Source organism: Rhinopithecus roxellana, chromosome 13 (genome assembly GCF_007565055.1).
Source record: "Rhinopithecus roxellana isolate Shanxi Qingling chromosome 13, ASM756505v1, whole genome shotgun sequence".
In the NCBI taxonomy this organism is placed as follows: Eukaryota; Metazoa; Chordata; class Mammalia; order Primates; family Cercopithecidae; genus Rhinopithecus; species Rhinopithecus roxellana.
The window spans coordinates 105,167,672-105,183,881 of record NC_044561.1 but is presented as its reverse complement, the minus strand read 5'-3'; the positions used below and the strand labels follow the sequence as shown (position 1 = coordinate 105,183,881).

Sequence of the window (16,210 nt, the reverse complement as noted above, 5' to 3'; positions counted from 1 at the left end):
ACTCCCACTTAGCTGCAATGCCAATACCGTCCTTTCAAGCCTCAACCCTACGATTTTAAGATATCAAAACTTGTATCCTTCTTCAGCTCTACGTAATTTGTCAAAAATTTCAACACGCAACTCTATAGCCAAAAAGAGAGCCTTTTTCTTTTTCAAACAAAAATAAACACGAGAGAAGTCACTGACTGCTAAAACTAGCAGGGACCCTCAAGATTGGTATCACAGGATCACACCTTCACCTGGCAGTAGTAGGTTGAGGTCAGTAACTCAGCTCACATGACATTTAAAACCACACAACACTACCCAACAGAGTTACAGGTTCAGATGCCAATGGTTTCAAAAAACCATGATTCAGGCCAGGCGCGGTGGTTCACGCCTGTAATCCCAGCACTTTGGGAGGCCAAGGCAGGTGGATCACGAGGTCAGGAGTTTGAGACCAGCCTGACCAACACGGTGAAACCCCGTTTCTACTAAAAATACAAAAATTAGCCGGGCATGGTGGTGGCATGCGCCTGTAATCCCAGTTACTCAGGAGGCTGAGGCAGGAGAGTCACTTGAACCTGGGAGACGGAGGTTGCAGTAAGCCGAGATCGCACCACTGCACTCCAGCCTGGGCAAAAACAGCAACGCTCCGTCTCAAAAAGAAAAAAAAAAAAAGATTCCAGAAAAAGGCAGATTCTCAAGTGTTCAGCACCTACTTTAAAAAAAAAAAAAAAAAAAAAAAGGCACTTCTTGGCCAGGAATGGTGGAGGACTGCTTGAGTCCAGGAGTTTGAGACCAGCCTAGGGAACATAGCCAGACCTTGTCTCTACAAAAATAAAAAAAAAAAAAAAACTGAGCAGTTCCAGCTGCTTGGGAGGCTGAGGTGGGAGAACCACTTGAGCCGGGGAAATCGAGGTTGCAGTGAGCCATGATCATGCCACTGCACTCCAGCCTGGATGACAGAGCAAGACCCTGCCTGGAAAACAACAACAACAAAAAGCACTTCTTAATGACTGGGGAAAATATTAAATATTAGGTTAGAGAGTTAAAGACTCTTAGAAATTTTAAAGAATAAATGTAGGCTGGGCGCGGTGGCTCAAGCCTGTAATCCCAGCACTTTGGGAGGCCGAGACGGGCAGATCACGAGGTCAGGAGATCGAGACCATCCTGGCTAACACGGTGAAACCCCGTCTCTACTAAAAAATACAAAAAACTAGCCGGGCGCGTTGGCGGGCACCTGTAGTCCCAGCTACTCGGGAGGCTGAGGCAGGAGAATGGCGTGAACCCGGGAGGTGGAGCTTGCAGTGAGCTGAGATCCGGCCACTGCACTCCAGCCTGGGCGACAGAGCGAGACTCCGTCTCAAAAAAAAAAAAAAGAATAAATGTATTTCACTCAACACTGAATCTTAAAATTACTTCTTCTTCAAACCAGGAACGGTGGCTCAGGCCTGTAATCCCAGCACTTTGGGAGGCCGAGGAGGGCAGATCACTTAAAAGCTCAGGAGTTGGAGACCAGCCTGGATAGCATAGTGAAACCCCATCCCCACCAAAAAAAAAGAGAAAATTATTACTTCCTCTCTCAGCCTTCAAAATTAAGGAGGAGGGAGGGACAAATTGGGGTATCCCATAGCTGCCGGCAAAAAACACAATAGCTTATTCCATTCTCCCAAGCAGGATTTAAAATTTCAAAGTGAGGGCCGGGCGCGGTGGCTCAAGCCTGTAATCCCAGCACTTTGGGAGGCCGAGACGGGCGGATCACGAGGTCAGGAGATCGAGACCATCCTGGCTAACACGGTGAAACCCTGTCTCTACTAAAAAATACAAAAAAACCTAGCCAGGAGAGGTGGCGGGCGCCTGTAGTCCCAGCTACTCCGGAGGCTGAGGCAGGAGAATGGCGTAAACCTGGGAGGCGGAGCTTGCAGTGAGCTGAGAACCGGCCACTGCACTCTAGCCCAGGCGACAGAGCATGACTCCATCTCAAAAAAAAAAAAAGAAAAAATTCAAAGTGAAAACAGCAGTCATATATAATTATACATGCTTAACTCTCTCACATTTTGTAGAAAAACACACAAAACACCCAAAAATAAAAAACAGAAAAAAGAATGTATCAGGTTAGAAAATTTAAGTAGAATGCCAAAATCCAGATGACCTTGAAGTTTTGCTGGATCTTAAAATCACTAGAACTACTTCAAAATATATAAACAGGCCCCATTATGAAAAATATGAATATGAACATGATAAATAAGTGAGAGGAAAGGAAAACTCATCACTGAGATAAACCATGACAGGTCCTGGGTAAAACATATTTAGATAATTCGGGGATGGAGGTACTAGAATTAGCAAGGCCCTCTCTGCAGCTTGCAACCTGTGGGGAAAAAGCCAGACAGGTGGTAGGCCACTTGTATTATTCCTCCGGCCAAAGCCTCCTCTTTCGGAGTCAAAACCAAAAGTAGTTGAGACACTGTGCTTTTCTATCAAAATCGCCCTTCACTGGTGAAAATTAGCTTCCACTGGCAACATTTGCTGGGAACGAGGCACTCTCCCCCTCTTTCTTGTTCCAGTATCCTACTGATTTTTACAGACCTCTGTAACTTTTTCTGAACCAGGACTCAACTCCTCACTGAGCCAATGAAAAGCCATGCTCTGCAGACTTCAGATGCAGGATCTAGCAGAGGACTCTGGTCTTAACTCCCGGTCCATGGCATTCCACTTACAGCACTGTCTCCCTCATTTATTTCAGTAAAGGTCAGAGGTGGGTGCCAGCCCCACACCCCCTTCATATGTTCAGTCTACCCACTTGTATGCTTGACCTTGGACTTCACTTCAATACTCTGCATTGCAATTTGTGAATCATCCATTAAGGCTAAATCTTAAAAACTAATCTCTGTCTCCACTGGAGACATAGTAACTAGTAAGTGCCACAAATCCAGCTTTTTAAGATTTACCCTGATAGACCGACTCTCACCCAACAAAAGCTTCCCACATCCCACTCTACCACCAAAACAGAAAGTAAATGAAAGGCTCAGTAGATGGAATAAATTACTCTTCCTCCTCTGCCTCATACCTACACCCAGCCTCACCAACAATCTCCTCAGACTGCAAAAAGACACTCAAAGTAAACTAGGAAAAACCTAAGGTAGAAATTTTTAAAAAGTAAATAAGGCAAGACAAATAGAATTCCAAACTGCCTTTATATATATATATTTTATCTTTTAAACACAGACAGGGTCTCTTGCTATGTTGCTCAGGCTAGTTTCAAACTCCTGGGCTCAAGCAGTCCTCCTGCACTGGCCTCCCAAAGTGCTGGGATTACAGGCATGAGCCCCGACACCCAGCCCCAAACTACTGATAGGTCATTTTACAATTATAAATTATCTCTTGATGCCACTTATAAAGTTCTAGGCATTGGTGGGTAACCTGGTTTGCTTTCAGATGGTCACAGGACAAAGAACTGCCTCTCCTCACACTCAGAAACATGTCTATGAAGGCCATTTCCATTTCACATTTCAGAACCTGAGAGCCTCTAATACAAGGAAACTCCGAGAGTTAAATTTTGATACACACACACACACACACACACACACACACACACACACACACACACCCCTCTCAAGATTTAAGGTTCTAGATTGAGGAGCCTAGAAATTTGACTCTAAGGCTTGACCTGCTCACCTAGATAACCAAATTAATGAAGCTGCCGGATACAACCTCAATAAAGAGAAAGCTTCTGTACTCCAGGGACTAAGGTAACATTACTTTCCAAATCAGATTAAGCCAAAGGGGAAACAGACAGACCTTCACAAGTTACAGCTATGTAACAATTTGAGCCAGGCCCAGTGACTCACACTTGTAATCCCAGCATTTTGGGAGGCAGAGATGGATGAATTGTTTGAGCCCAGGGGTTCAAGACCAGCCTGCAATACAGCAAACCCCATCTCTACAAAAAAATACAAAAAAACTGGCCAGGCGCGGTGGCTCACGCCTGTAATCCCAGCACTTTGGGAGGCCGAGGCAGGTGGATCACCTGAGGTCAGGAGTTCCAGACCAGCCTGGCTAACATGGCAAAACCCCGTCTCTACTAAAAATACAAAAATTAGCTGGGCGTGGTGGTGGGCGCCTGTAATCCCAGCTACTCTCGGGGCTGAGGCAGGTGACTCGCTTGAACCCAGGAGGCGGAGGTTGCAGTGAACCAAAATGGCGACACTGTACTCCAACCTCGGCAACAAGAACGAAACTCTATGTCTCAAAAAAAAAAAAAAATATATATATATATACACACACACACACACACACATATACAAAAATACAAAAAAATTAGACAATCAGGCATGGTGGTGTGCACTACAGTCTCAGCTACTAGGGAGGCTGGGGTAGGAGGATAGCTTGAGCCCAGGAAGTTGAAGCTGCCATGAGCCATGACTGTGCCACTGCACTCCAGCCTGGGTGACAGGAGACCCTGTCTCAAAAAACAAACAAAAAAAAGATACATAATTTGGCTGAAGTCATCTAGGTTAATGGTTCTAACTAAAGTCAAGTTCAGTGTAAAAGTACAGAATTCCTTCAGACTTTTAGAGAAAACTGAACATTCTGTTATACCCTCGCATGTGAAAATGAAGAGAAAAAAAGCAGCAAGCGTCATGAAGATACAGAAATAAATATGAATTCATCTGGTTTTGACATTTTACAAACTAAATGTGTGAATTCAAAAGTATGATATCAAGCCAGGAGTGGTGGCTCACACCTGTAATCCCAGCAAAGTGCTGGGAGGCCAAGACAGGTGGATCACTTGAGGCCAAGAGTTCGAGACTAGCTTGGCAAAACCCCACCTCTACTGAAAATACAAGAATTAGCCAGGCGTGGTGGCACAGGCCTGTAATCCCAGCTACTTGGGAGGCTGAGGCACGGGAACTGCTTCATTCCAGGAGGTGGAGGTTGCAGTGAGCCAAGATCATGCCACTGCACTCCAGCCTGGGTGACAGAGCAAGATTCCGTTTCAAAAAAAAAAAAAAAAAAAAAAAAAAAGACATATTACAACAGTGCCAGACCAGAAAAATGACGGGTAGTTCAAAACCCTGATCACAGACTGAGGTTCAGCTCGTTTCAAAGCAATGTTCTCTGTTGTCAACAGTCAGATTTGGGTCACCCACATGCTAGCAAGCTAATCTGATTAGGCTGATCAGGCCTAAAGCTTGGATTTTTATTTGTGGACTTTGCAATGAACTATGGTCAACGTCGCAAAAGGAGTTCTTTATACTCAATCTTCTGAAACAATCCTTAAAAGAAAAATGTTTCCTTTTCAAAACCCTTCACATTCTAGAGAGCAAACCTTGAAGAAAATATGGGTTTTTTAATCAATGAATCTGAGACACTGAATCTTCATTTAAAAGAAAACAAAAACAGGATAAACGTAACCGCCTGAAGACAGAAGGGAGTTCTACTTGTCCATACTACCATGCTGAAAAGGAAATACTAAAAGAACATGTTACGTATTTTTCAAAATACCCAAAACCTGTCTCAAGGAATGCCCTTCCGAATTCTCAGAATACAAAAGCCCTGTCCTAAGCTTTTTCTAATCTATAAACAGAATTTCAGACCGGATCCAAAAAACTTGTGCCATAAATAATGCCTCTTGTCTGTACAGAGCTTTCTAGCTTTGTAGTTGTTTTTCTTTTTTTTTCTTCTTCTGTCCATCAGCTCCTTCTAATCTCAGCAAGTACTCAGTGAGGGAGGCACTTCAGCCAAAATCATCATCTCTGTCTTGTAGGTAAAAACAGAGAAGTCAAACAGCTCAACACTCACGAAGCAGGAGAGACCTGCAAGAGGACTCAAGTCTGAATTATTATTTAAAACTGCAGACATATAGATAAGGCCCAAATTAAAATGCAGGTTTTCAACCTCCCAACTAAGAATCTAAGGTGATGAACTTTTATAAATACATTATGTCAAACAAGTTCCCCGTGTGATTCTGAAGCCCATCAGTTTGAGAATCACCAGAATGAACAATGATTCAAATCCAGCCAGAGAACCCATGTGTTTACCTATCCTTCATGAAACACAGAACCTGCCAAGCAAACCAAGCAGCAAAGACTGTATGTGCTTCAAATTCAAGAGCCAGGTCAATGCACTTGGTCAGACACCCACAGTATCGGCTTCTCTCCTTACCAAGGTAACTTCTCAGTTGGCAGTAGCCAACAGTATCTTCACAAACTCCTTGCACTCCTGGAAGGTACCTTCTTGTAGATGACCAATACATATGGTGTCAAATTCCTTCTGAAGGTACTTAACACTTTAAGGCAGGTATCATACCATTAACTATGGGTGCAGCCCTTATCAAGATCAGCAGGTTAGATTTATAGAGCATCCATAACCATGACTCTACTTATCCTACAACACACTACCTCTGCCCATTTAACTTTGACTGAAAATGGCAGCAAGTCTCCTTTTGAACTCATTTCTAATGGCACAGAATTTTATAAGGGAGAAAAAAATAGTGACAATTTTAGATTATTTTATAGATTGAGATCATGTTAACTGCCTTTGAAACATAATTTCAGGGCTGGGTGCAATGGCTCACACCTGTAATCCCAGCACTTTAGGAGGCCAAAGTGGGAGGATCACTTGAGCCCAGGAGTTCAAGACCAGCTTGGGCAACATAAGGGGACCCCATCTCTACAAAAAACACAAAGTTTAGTTGGGCACGGTGGTGCGCGCCCGTGGTCCCCACTACTCACAAGGCTGAGGTGGGAGAATTGCTTGAACCCAAGAGGTCAAGGCTGCAGTGAGCCAGGATCACGCCACTGTACTCCAGACTGGGCAACAGAGGGAGACCCTGTCTCAAAAAAGAAAGGAAGAAAGAACCACACCTTTAGAAAAAGCACACACAAAAAATCACCCCACGGTCATCTGCCAAGCACTGTCCTGCTATATTTCTCAGGAGGAAATGCCCTGAAAAGGCTTCACAGCAGATAGGCCAGGCCTTGGACTTCCGAGAAGAAAAACCTCTTATAGCAATGAGAATTTAAAAAGCAGGAGGCTGTGCAACATAATGTAAATGAAGAGAAAATAAGTCAGCTTAGAAATAAGCACATCTGGCCAAGCATAGTGGCTTACGCCTGTAATCCCAGCACTTTGGGAGGCCAAAGTGGGTGGATCACGAGGTCAGGAGTTCAAGACCAGCCTGGCCAAGATGGTGAAACCCCGTCTCTACTAAAAATACAAAAAAATTAGCTGGGCATGGTGGCAGGTGCCTATAATCCCAGCTACTTGGGAGGCTGAGGCAGAGAACTGTTTGAACCCAGGAGGCGGAGGCTGCAATGAGCCGAGATCATGCCACTGCACTCCAGCCTGGGTGACAGAGCAAGACTCCATCTCCAAAAAAAAAAAAATAAGAAGAAATAAGCACATCTGAAAAATCAGTAAAGGATGTGAAAAGATCAGTCCTCACTGAAGAAAGAAGCACTAGTTTCTCATGACTTGAACCTAACAACATATACCCAGGGCAAGACAAATTTCAGAAGACATGATACTCTTGAAATACAGAATTTTATTTAGAAACTGTTTAAAGTAGAAAAAAACCCTGTCAAGAAAGACCAGGTGGAAAATGGGTTCCCAATAAAATGGAATTTTAGGGCAACAAAAGTCTAAAAGGCCACAAAAGAGAAACAGCACCACTGCCATCTGAACCATGGCTAGTTACTCGCATTTTTTGGCATTGTTAATCACTGAATCTGGGTTTCCTCTGAACTCCACACAGCATGCACTACACAACAATTTTATCAGAACATACTTGCTTTCTACACACATTTCAGGACAAGCTACCACCAGAAACAAATCAATACAAATACATCAGGGGCTGAACAATCTCAGTAGTGGGTGAGACACATTTTGCAGAATCCTGCCAAACAAAGGAACTGAATAGGCTGTGGGCAAATGAGGGAGAGTTAAGGAATGAAATATTTTAAATATTAATCATTAATTCAGACACGGTACTGTACTTTCTGCAAAAGAAAATTAACATTTAGTAACACACTAATGAATTTTATCTCCAAAGAGATTAGTGCACTGGCAAAGTATTCGGATTACAGTGGAGAGCTGTGGACAGCAGATACCGAAAACACCCCAGCCTGGCAGATCCCAAGGTAACGAGATGGCCTTCACTGACCACTCCTTTGCCAGAGGTCCAGAAAGAACTTGCAGCATGATCACCTGCCTGCTGCACTTCCAACTCTAAGCAGCAAACTTTAAGGAGCCAAAGAGGAGTCCCCAGTGGACACGGGGAGCAGAGAAGAGAAATGTGGTCAATGTAAACCTAAAAGACAGTAAAATGGGATACAGTCCCCATTCAAATCCCAGAGATGTGGGTACGTCCCCAAAAGCAGTTGTTAGGTTAAAAAACTGGGCACACCTCACTTCCCCAAAAACATAATATATAGAAATTTCGGGGATAACTGGAAAAATAAGAGAAACTCTCAATGAAAACCGAGCTCTTCAACTTGAACATCTCAGGGTTGAAACACATCCTCTATTATCCAGGCAACGATGCCTCTTGCTTTTTAGCAGGGATGCAATTGGTCAATGACATCAAATAACTTTACAGGGCAACTTTTTAAATGTTCCTTTTAGACCAAAGCCTAGGCCTATGAGGATTCAAGCAGCCCTGTAAAACCTGTGACAGCAGGTTCCAAAGGTTCCAAGGCCTGGCCCTTCCTTCCCAGACACAATGTCAAATGCAAAATCTCCTGTCGTGTTACATTTTATATTTTGAAATATGGAAGCATATTTTAAATACTCTTAAGGCATTTATTTATTACAACATTCTCTGATTTCACATTAGCTTAAAATTCAATTCAGTCTTTCCATTTCTCCACTGAGGTCGCCGCCTCAGCATATTACACAACACCTTCTCCCGCACTCAGTGTGACACGCATCCACACAGTCAGCCCCATGGTCAGCCTCTTTGTTTCCCAGGTGAACCAACCAGATGTTAATACTGCTCTGCTACAAGGTAAAAGCTCCTAACTCAAACTTATTGGAAAAGGAGTGAAACGTCTGCAAAGTGCACTTTAAGAAGAGGTACTTTTTGCTTATGAAAAGAAACCAGTGAGTCCTCTAAGGATAACAAAAGGGAGTATTTTACAGTTAAGCACATGATTTGGAGTAAAGAATTCTGATGTTCCTCTGCTGGTCCAGGCTGTTAATACTCTTCTTGCTCCTCCTGTGGGCCCCCTTCATCAGGTATCACAAAGCCTTCCTGAAATAGGAAAATGAGAGGGGAAAGCAACTGAAAGATTCATTTCTACTGTGAGTTCACTTTCCTCATACTTAAAGCCTCTCAAAGACAATGGTTCTTCCTGGCTCTACACAGGCAGGTGACTGCTGTTTTATTTCTTGAGTAGTAGAATTGCATCTCACCAAAGACAAAAACTGAGCACCATCAAATCTACCCTCAAACTTTTGAAAGTGATGGATATGTACATTGTCTTCATTATGGTGGTAATTTCATCCACATCATCAAAGGTACATTTTAAATATGGGCAATTTATTATGTCAGTTATACTTCAATAAAACTGTTTTTTGTCGGGCACGGTGGCTCACGCCTGTAATCCCAGCACTTTGGGAGGCTGAGGCGGGCAGATCACGAGGTCAGGAGATCGAGACCATCCTGGCTAACACAGTGAAACCCCATCTCTACTAAAAATACAAAAAATTAGCCGGGCGTGGTGGCCGGCACCTGTAGTCCCAGCTACTCCGGAGGCTGAGACAGGAGGAGATAGGAGAATGACGTGAACCTGGGAGGCACGGCTTGCAGGGAGCCGAGATCGCATCACTGCACTCCAGCCTGGGCAACAGGACAAGACTCCGTCTCAAAAAAAAATAAAACTGTTTTTTAAAAAAGAAGGCCAGGTGTGATGGCTCATGCCTGTAATCCCAGCACTTTGGAAGGCCAAGGCTTGAGCCCAGGAGTTCAAGACCAGCCTGGGGTAACACAGTGAGACAAGGTCTCAAAAAAACAAAACAAAACAAACAAACAAAAAAAACTAGCCAGGCCTGGTGGGACATGCCTGTAGTCCCAGCTACTCAGGTGGCCGAGGCAGAAGGACTGCTTGACCCAGGAGGTCAAAGCTGTACTGAGCCATGATCGCACCACCAGGCATTCCAGCCTGGGCAATAAAGTGAGACCCCATTTCTTAAAAAAAAAAAGAATTTACCCTCAAATATCCCTGAAGTCCCCTGTAAAGTTCAGTACTCTAACAATCTTCTCTCAATACACTGTCTATATAGCCAGCTTTCCTTTTATGCCTTCTTTTTGTTGTACTTAGGAGTCATGCTTTACCCAAAATATTCACAACAGCAAGACTGACTCAACATCAGTGGCAGAAAAACTGAGTGCACAAGGAAAGAGGAGATTCATGACTCCCACCTCATTCTCACTCCAGGGCATTCTGGCATGGACTCAGAGCAGGAAATTACTATACTATTCTGCTGTAAAATCAGACTTCTCTTTCAACCACCACCTTATTTCTATTAACTAAATCTCTATAGCTGAACTTACTTAAGATGTGGCTCCACTAAAATAATACTCAGACTAAACCAAGGACCCCTATATCTCCATTGCCTTTTTTTCATTACATAGCACACAGCAAGCTCTAAATTAAAGATTTAGTCAACAGATTATCAACTTTTCAGTCATCTGGCTTAATCCCCTGAAATTTCACAAGCTGCGTCTCAAGGACAGTGATAGTAACAGCATTATTACTACCTTGTATTTGCATAGTGCTACACATACTACCAATAGTTTGTAGTTTGATCCTACAGACCTTGCCAGGCACACAGAATTACAAACATGACCACTAAACGGTGGACACAGCCAGATAACAAATCCTAAATCTAGAAAAAAAAAAAAGAGTCTACCCTGATCAACTAACATGTCGTGATTAATATCAACAGATGTGACTGGGCAATAAACATGGATCCAAAGAAACTTGATCATAGAGTACTTTGAGTGGGAACCAGGCAAATTCCTAGGAGGGAGGAGAAAGGCATGCCCAGACATGTGATATGAGGGCACGCTGTGAAAAAGGGAGCATGTGCCTGCTTCTCCGGGCATGCCCCAGGCGCTAATAAAATGGAGGCAGCACCTGAAGCTGAGGGATCTAAGCAATATGAGGTGGGGTGGGGTGGGGACAGGGGTTGCTTCTGGCTAAGAGCAGTTTGTGGCACTCATCACCTATCAGTGGCCACATACTACAGAGGCTGGACAAGCCAGCCACCTCCTTGCCCTATTCCTTCTTCAAAAGCTCATACACCTCAGGCAGAAGCTAAAGCTGGGTAGAGGTGCCCTCTGGCTGACTTTGAGGGATCAAAGATGAAGTCTTTTGATGACTGCAACACTGGAATGCGACAAGCGTCAGCATCGAGTTCACCAACCCAACTATGTAAAATGGAAAGAAAATATCCTCATGTCAACACATACATCTGTGGCATACAGAATGTCTACAATCCTCTGCAATACAGGGTCGTTTTCCCCCTCGTTCTCCTGGCAAATCAATTCAATGTTCCGTAGCTTTCCGAAGTAGAAATCCCTCTCTTTCTCCAAGTCTTCAACAGTAAGTTTCAATACGTTGACCTGCACAAGACATTAAAAAGGGTGAGATGCCTGGCATTAGTATGGCAATAAAATGTCAGGCAGACTTCTAACCCAAAAGGAGATGTGGTCTTTGATCAAACCCCAACATTGACAAAAACCACATCAGTTTAATGTCAATTTTCTTCAGCCTCAGATAAACAACATGGATTTGTTTATGACAACCTTGACAATAACAGCTCCCAGAAAGGGCAGACTACACCTTGAAACATGCAGAAGCTTCTCAGGGACTAAAAAAGGATTAAGGAGAAAAAACTAGGGAAGTCTGAGACAATTACAGCCTGGCAAGGTAGCTGACAATCATAAACTGAGTCCTTACGAAAGGACTGGACAATCGAGTCTAGGTCCAACTGCACAAGGGGGTCAATAGAAAGGACCCTGGAAAGGGCTCAATGGAACTCTTTGGAAGCCCAATGGAAAGTGCTCTGACACTCCATTAGCCCCACTGAGAGTCTCTGATTCCCATTAAGAGCTATGAAGTGGCTGGGCACGGTGGCTCAAGCCTGTAATCCCAGCACTTTGGGAGGCCGAGACGGGCGGATCACGAGGTCAGGAGATCGAGACCATCCTGGCTAACACGGTGAAACCCCGTCTCTACTAAAAATACAAAAAACTAGCCAGGCGAGGTGGCGGGCGCCTGTAGTCCCAGCTACTCGGGAGGCTGAGGCAGGAGAATGGCGTAAACCCGGGAGGCGGAGCTTGCAGTGAGCCGAGATCCAGCCACTGCACTCCAGCCTGGGGGACACAGCGAGACTCCGTCTCAAAAAAAAAAAAAAAAAAAAAAAAAAAAAAAAAAAAAATCAGTCTCAGTCTTTAGGCCAGGATTCTACATAGTCAAGACTAATAAAAGTTATAACACTCACAGTCCTGTGTGTACTTTAACCATGGTGCATCTTCATTCCAGTGTACTGTATTCACATCTATGACAAATGAATTCCATTTAACTCTCAATGAATGCAAGTTGCTTGGCATATCCTGCAGCGTAAAACCCTCATAAAAACCTGTATTTACAGGTCATGGCCACAGAGCAGCATGGAAAGTAAAGCAATGAAATCAAAGGTACAGCTACTGAGAACAACCTCGGCAGAAGGGAATTCTATAAGCCAGAAGGGACCAGAGAAGTCATCTAGTCCAGCCTTCCAAACTTACAGCCACAAAAATAGAAGCATGTCAGGTGGGAATGGTGCACACCTAGTATCAGCTACTCTGGAGGCCGAGTCGAGAGGATTGCTTGAGCCCAGGAGTTAAAAGCCAGTTGTGACAACATAGCAAGACTCCATCTTTTTAAAAAATAAATAATAAAAATTTAAAAACAGAAATAAACAGCTTATCTAGCTTCCCCACAGCCTGATAAAGACACCAAACACAACAGAGGAGATCAAGTCTCATCCCAGGAAGACAGGACCCTCTTTATAACCTACAGTCAAAAGGCATCCAGAGATGAGGAGCAGGCAACACCACCAGGACAATTTTACCAAAGCGAACTTCAAAGTTCATCATCAAAGTCTTGTCAGACCAAACCAGAATCACAGTTCTAGACAGCCTTTCACCATTCCTTTACCAGCCACAGAAATCAAAAATAATTGAAAGTTTCAATAAAGTACTAGAGGGGCCAGGTGCAATGGCTCACATCTGTAATCTCAAAGCTTTAGGAGGTCAAGGTGAGAGGATCGCTTGAGGCCAGGAACTCGAGACCAGCCTGGGCAACACGGCAAAACCTGTCTCTACAAAAAAATATCTAAAAAATTAGCCAGGTAGGGTGGTGTATGCCAATAGTACCAGCTACTTAAGAGGTTGAGGCAGGAAAATCATTTGAGCCCAGGAGTTCAAGGCTGCAGTGAGCTATAAATGCACCATTACATTCTAGTCTGGGAGACACAGCAAGACCCTGTCTCATTCATTCATTCACTCATTCATTCACACATACATATATACATAAAGTACAGCTACTGCCTGGTGGCCAGCAAAGCTAAATCATCCATTTTCCCTCACTGTCCCCGCATCTGCTTTTGCTGCAGTTTGCTGCCTTTCCTGAAACCAACAGCCCCAAAGAGCAGTTGATCAGCCCCAGCAGGAAGCAGACTCAGAGCTACAGCTCCACAATCCAAAAGGCAGAGAAGGGGTCTTCCAATCACATGCCTGGTAGCATTAACGACCAAGGAGGAAAGGAAGTCAAAAGAGCTTATGAAAAGGAATGCTGGCCAAGCACAGTGGCTCACGCCTGTAATCTCAGCACTTTGGGAGGCCAAGGCAGGCGGATCGTGAGGTCAAGAGATCGAGACCATCCTGGCCAACATGGTGAATCCCCATCTCTATAAAAATACAAAAATTAGCTGGACGTGGTGGCACGCACCTGTAGTCCCAGCTACTCAGGAGGTTGAGGCAGGGGAATCACCTGAACCTGGGAGGCGGAGGTTGCAGTGAGCCGAGATCACGCCACAAAAAAAAAAAAAAGGAATGCTAGCTTGGTATCCACCTATACACCAATGTTTCACTAGTGCTACCCTCTCAAACCCTTTAAAACCTTCTCTGTCCAACAAATTATCAAGCCCAAACCAGATACCCAGCCTTCTGGGTCCCACCTATAAAGGCCAAAGTAGCATTTGTCCATGATATTGCTCATACCTACACATACATAATAAACACTAAATCACTAAAAAATACATACTAAGACACTGGCTTTCACGTGACACTCCTTTTAAGTTTGTATTCATAAGGTTATTAAAAATCTGTGGCTTGGCCAGGTGCAGTGGCTCACACCTGTAATCCCAGCACCTTGGGAGGCCAACAAGGGCGTATCATCTGAGGTCAGGAGTTCGAGACCGGCCTGGCCAACATGGTGAAACCCTGTCTCTATTAAGAATACAAAAGCCGGGCGCGGTGGCTCAAGCCTGTAATCCCAGCACTTTGGGAGGCCGAGACGGGCGGATCACGAGGTCAGGAGATCGAGACCATCCTGACTAACACAGTGAAACCCCGTCTCTACTAAAAAAAATACAAAAATCTAGCCGGGCGAGGTGGCGGGCGCCTGTAGTCCCAGCTACTCCGGAGGCTGAGGCAGGAGAATGGCGTAAACCTGGGAGGCGGAGCTTGCAGTGAGCTGAGATCCGGCCACTGCACTCCAGCCCGGGCGACAGAGCAAGACTCCGTCTCAACAAAAAAATAAAAAAAATAAAAAGAATACAAAAATTAGCTGGGCGTGGAGGCAAGTACCTGTAATCCTAGCTACTTGGGAGGCTGGGACAGGAGTATCGCTTGAACCTGAGAGGCAGAGTTTGCAGTGAGCCGAGCTCGCACCACTGCACTCCAGTCTGTGTGACAGAGCAAGACTCCATCTCCAAAAGACAAAAAAAAAAAAAAAAAAAAATCTGTGGCTATTAATTAAGGTCACTCTTAGAACCTTATCTTGAGGTAAAGCAACAGTTATAACCTAAGAAGCCCAAGTCCGTGTTTCAGGCCTGCACTGGCCACAGTAGCCATCAACCACATGTGTCTATATAAACACCTAAACTTAGCCAGTGCCACTGAGATGAGCTACAAGTATCACACATACACCTGATTTCAAAGATGTAGCAGAGTCTTCAAATGTACAACAGCTCATTGATAATCATTTATATTTGATTATATGCTGGAGTATTATTTTTTACATATATGATGTATTGATAAAATTAATTTTACCTGTTTCTTTTATATTCATTTTAGTGTAGCTACTAGACAATGTAAATCAGGTAGCTCACACTTCTGACTCACCTTTTACTTTTTCATTGGACAGCACTGCTTTGGACTAAAATCAATTAAATTTCTCCAGGACGACTTAAGAATGTAGAATCTTTGCAGATCTCCCAAGGATACAAATACCACAAGGTAGTCTGTGCAGACACACTGTTTTTCCCATAGCCTGATAAACCCATGTGGCTCCATTTTTCATATTTACAAAGGGCTACAAATGCAAACACTTTCAGGGGGGCCTGATAATGTCAATGAGCAAAGAGGGTTGGTAACAGGTATGGGAAGGACTTTGACAACCTGGAGACAAATCCTTTATATTTAAAAAATAAATAAATAAATAAATAAATAAATAAATAAATAAAACTCTGTGCAGGCCAAACACAGTACTTCTATGTCAGGGTTGAACCACCTGGGTATGAGCATTTGATCCCAGCCTTCCAGGATCAACAAAGCACCTGGTTAGTGACCTTCAGCCTCTGCAACCTTAGCCTCTCAACGTTCCCCAGCACCGACGGACATACAACAGAGTTACAAGTCAATTCAAGAGCACAACCCGGCCGGGTGCGGTAGCTCAAGCCTGTAATCCCAGCACTTTGGGAGGCCGAGATGGGCGGATCACGAGGTCAGGAGATCGAGACCATCCTGGCTAATATGGTGAAACCCCGTCTCTACTAAAAAATACAAAAAGCTAGCCGGGTGAGGTGGCGGGCGCCTGTAGTCCCAGCTACTCGGGAGGCTGAGGCAGGAGAATGGCGTAAACCCGGGAGGCGGAGCTTGCAGTGAGCTGAGATCCATCCGGCCACTGCACTCCAGCCTGGGCGACAGAGCCAGACTCCGTCTCAAAAAAAAAAAAAA

The 16,210-nt window shown here is 44.2% G+C and overlaps 1 protein-coding gene across 1 annotated transcript in view; it reads right to left on the bottom strand.

The window, feature by feature from the left end:
* Nucleotides 1-7,505: 7,505 nt before the first annotated feature.
* The window catches only part of MAPRE1 (microtubule associated protein RP/EB family member 1), a 35,573-nt gene continuing 26,868 nt past the window's right edge, over nt 7,506-16,210 (bottom strand). Inside the window, exons 6-7 of the mRNA XM_030914550.1 lie at nt 11,456-11,608; nt 7,506-9,232 (exon numbers count right to left, since the gene is read on the bottom strand). Of these exons, the coding sequence (XP_030770410.1) occupies nt 9,176-9,232; nt 11,456-11,608 (210 nt within the window). The 3' untranslated portion in view covers nt 7,506-9,175. The remainder of the gene's footprint in view (nt 9,233-11,455; nt 11,609-16,210) is intronic.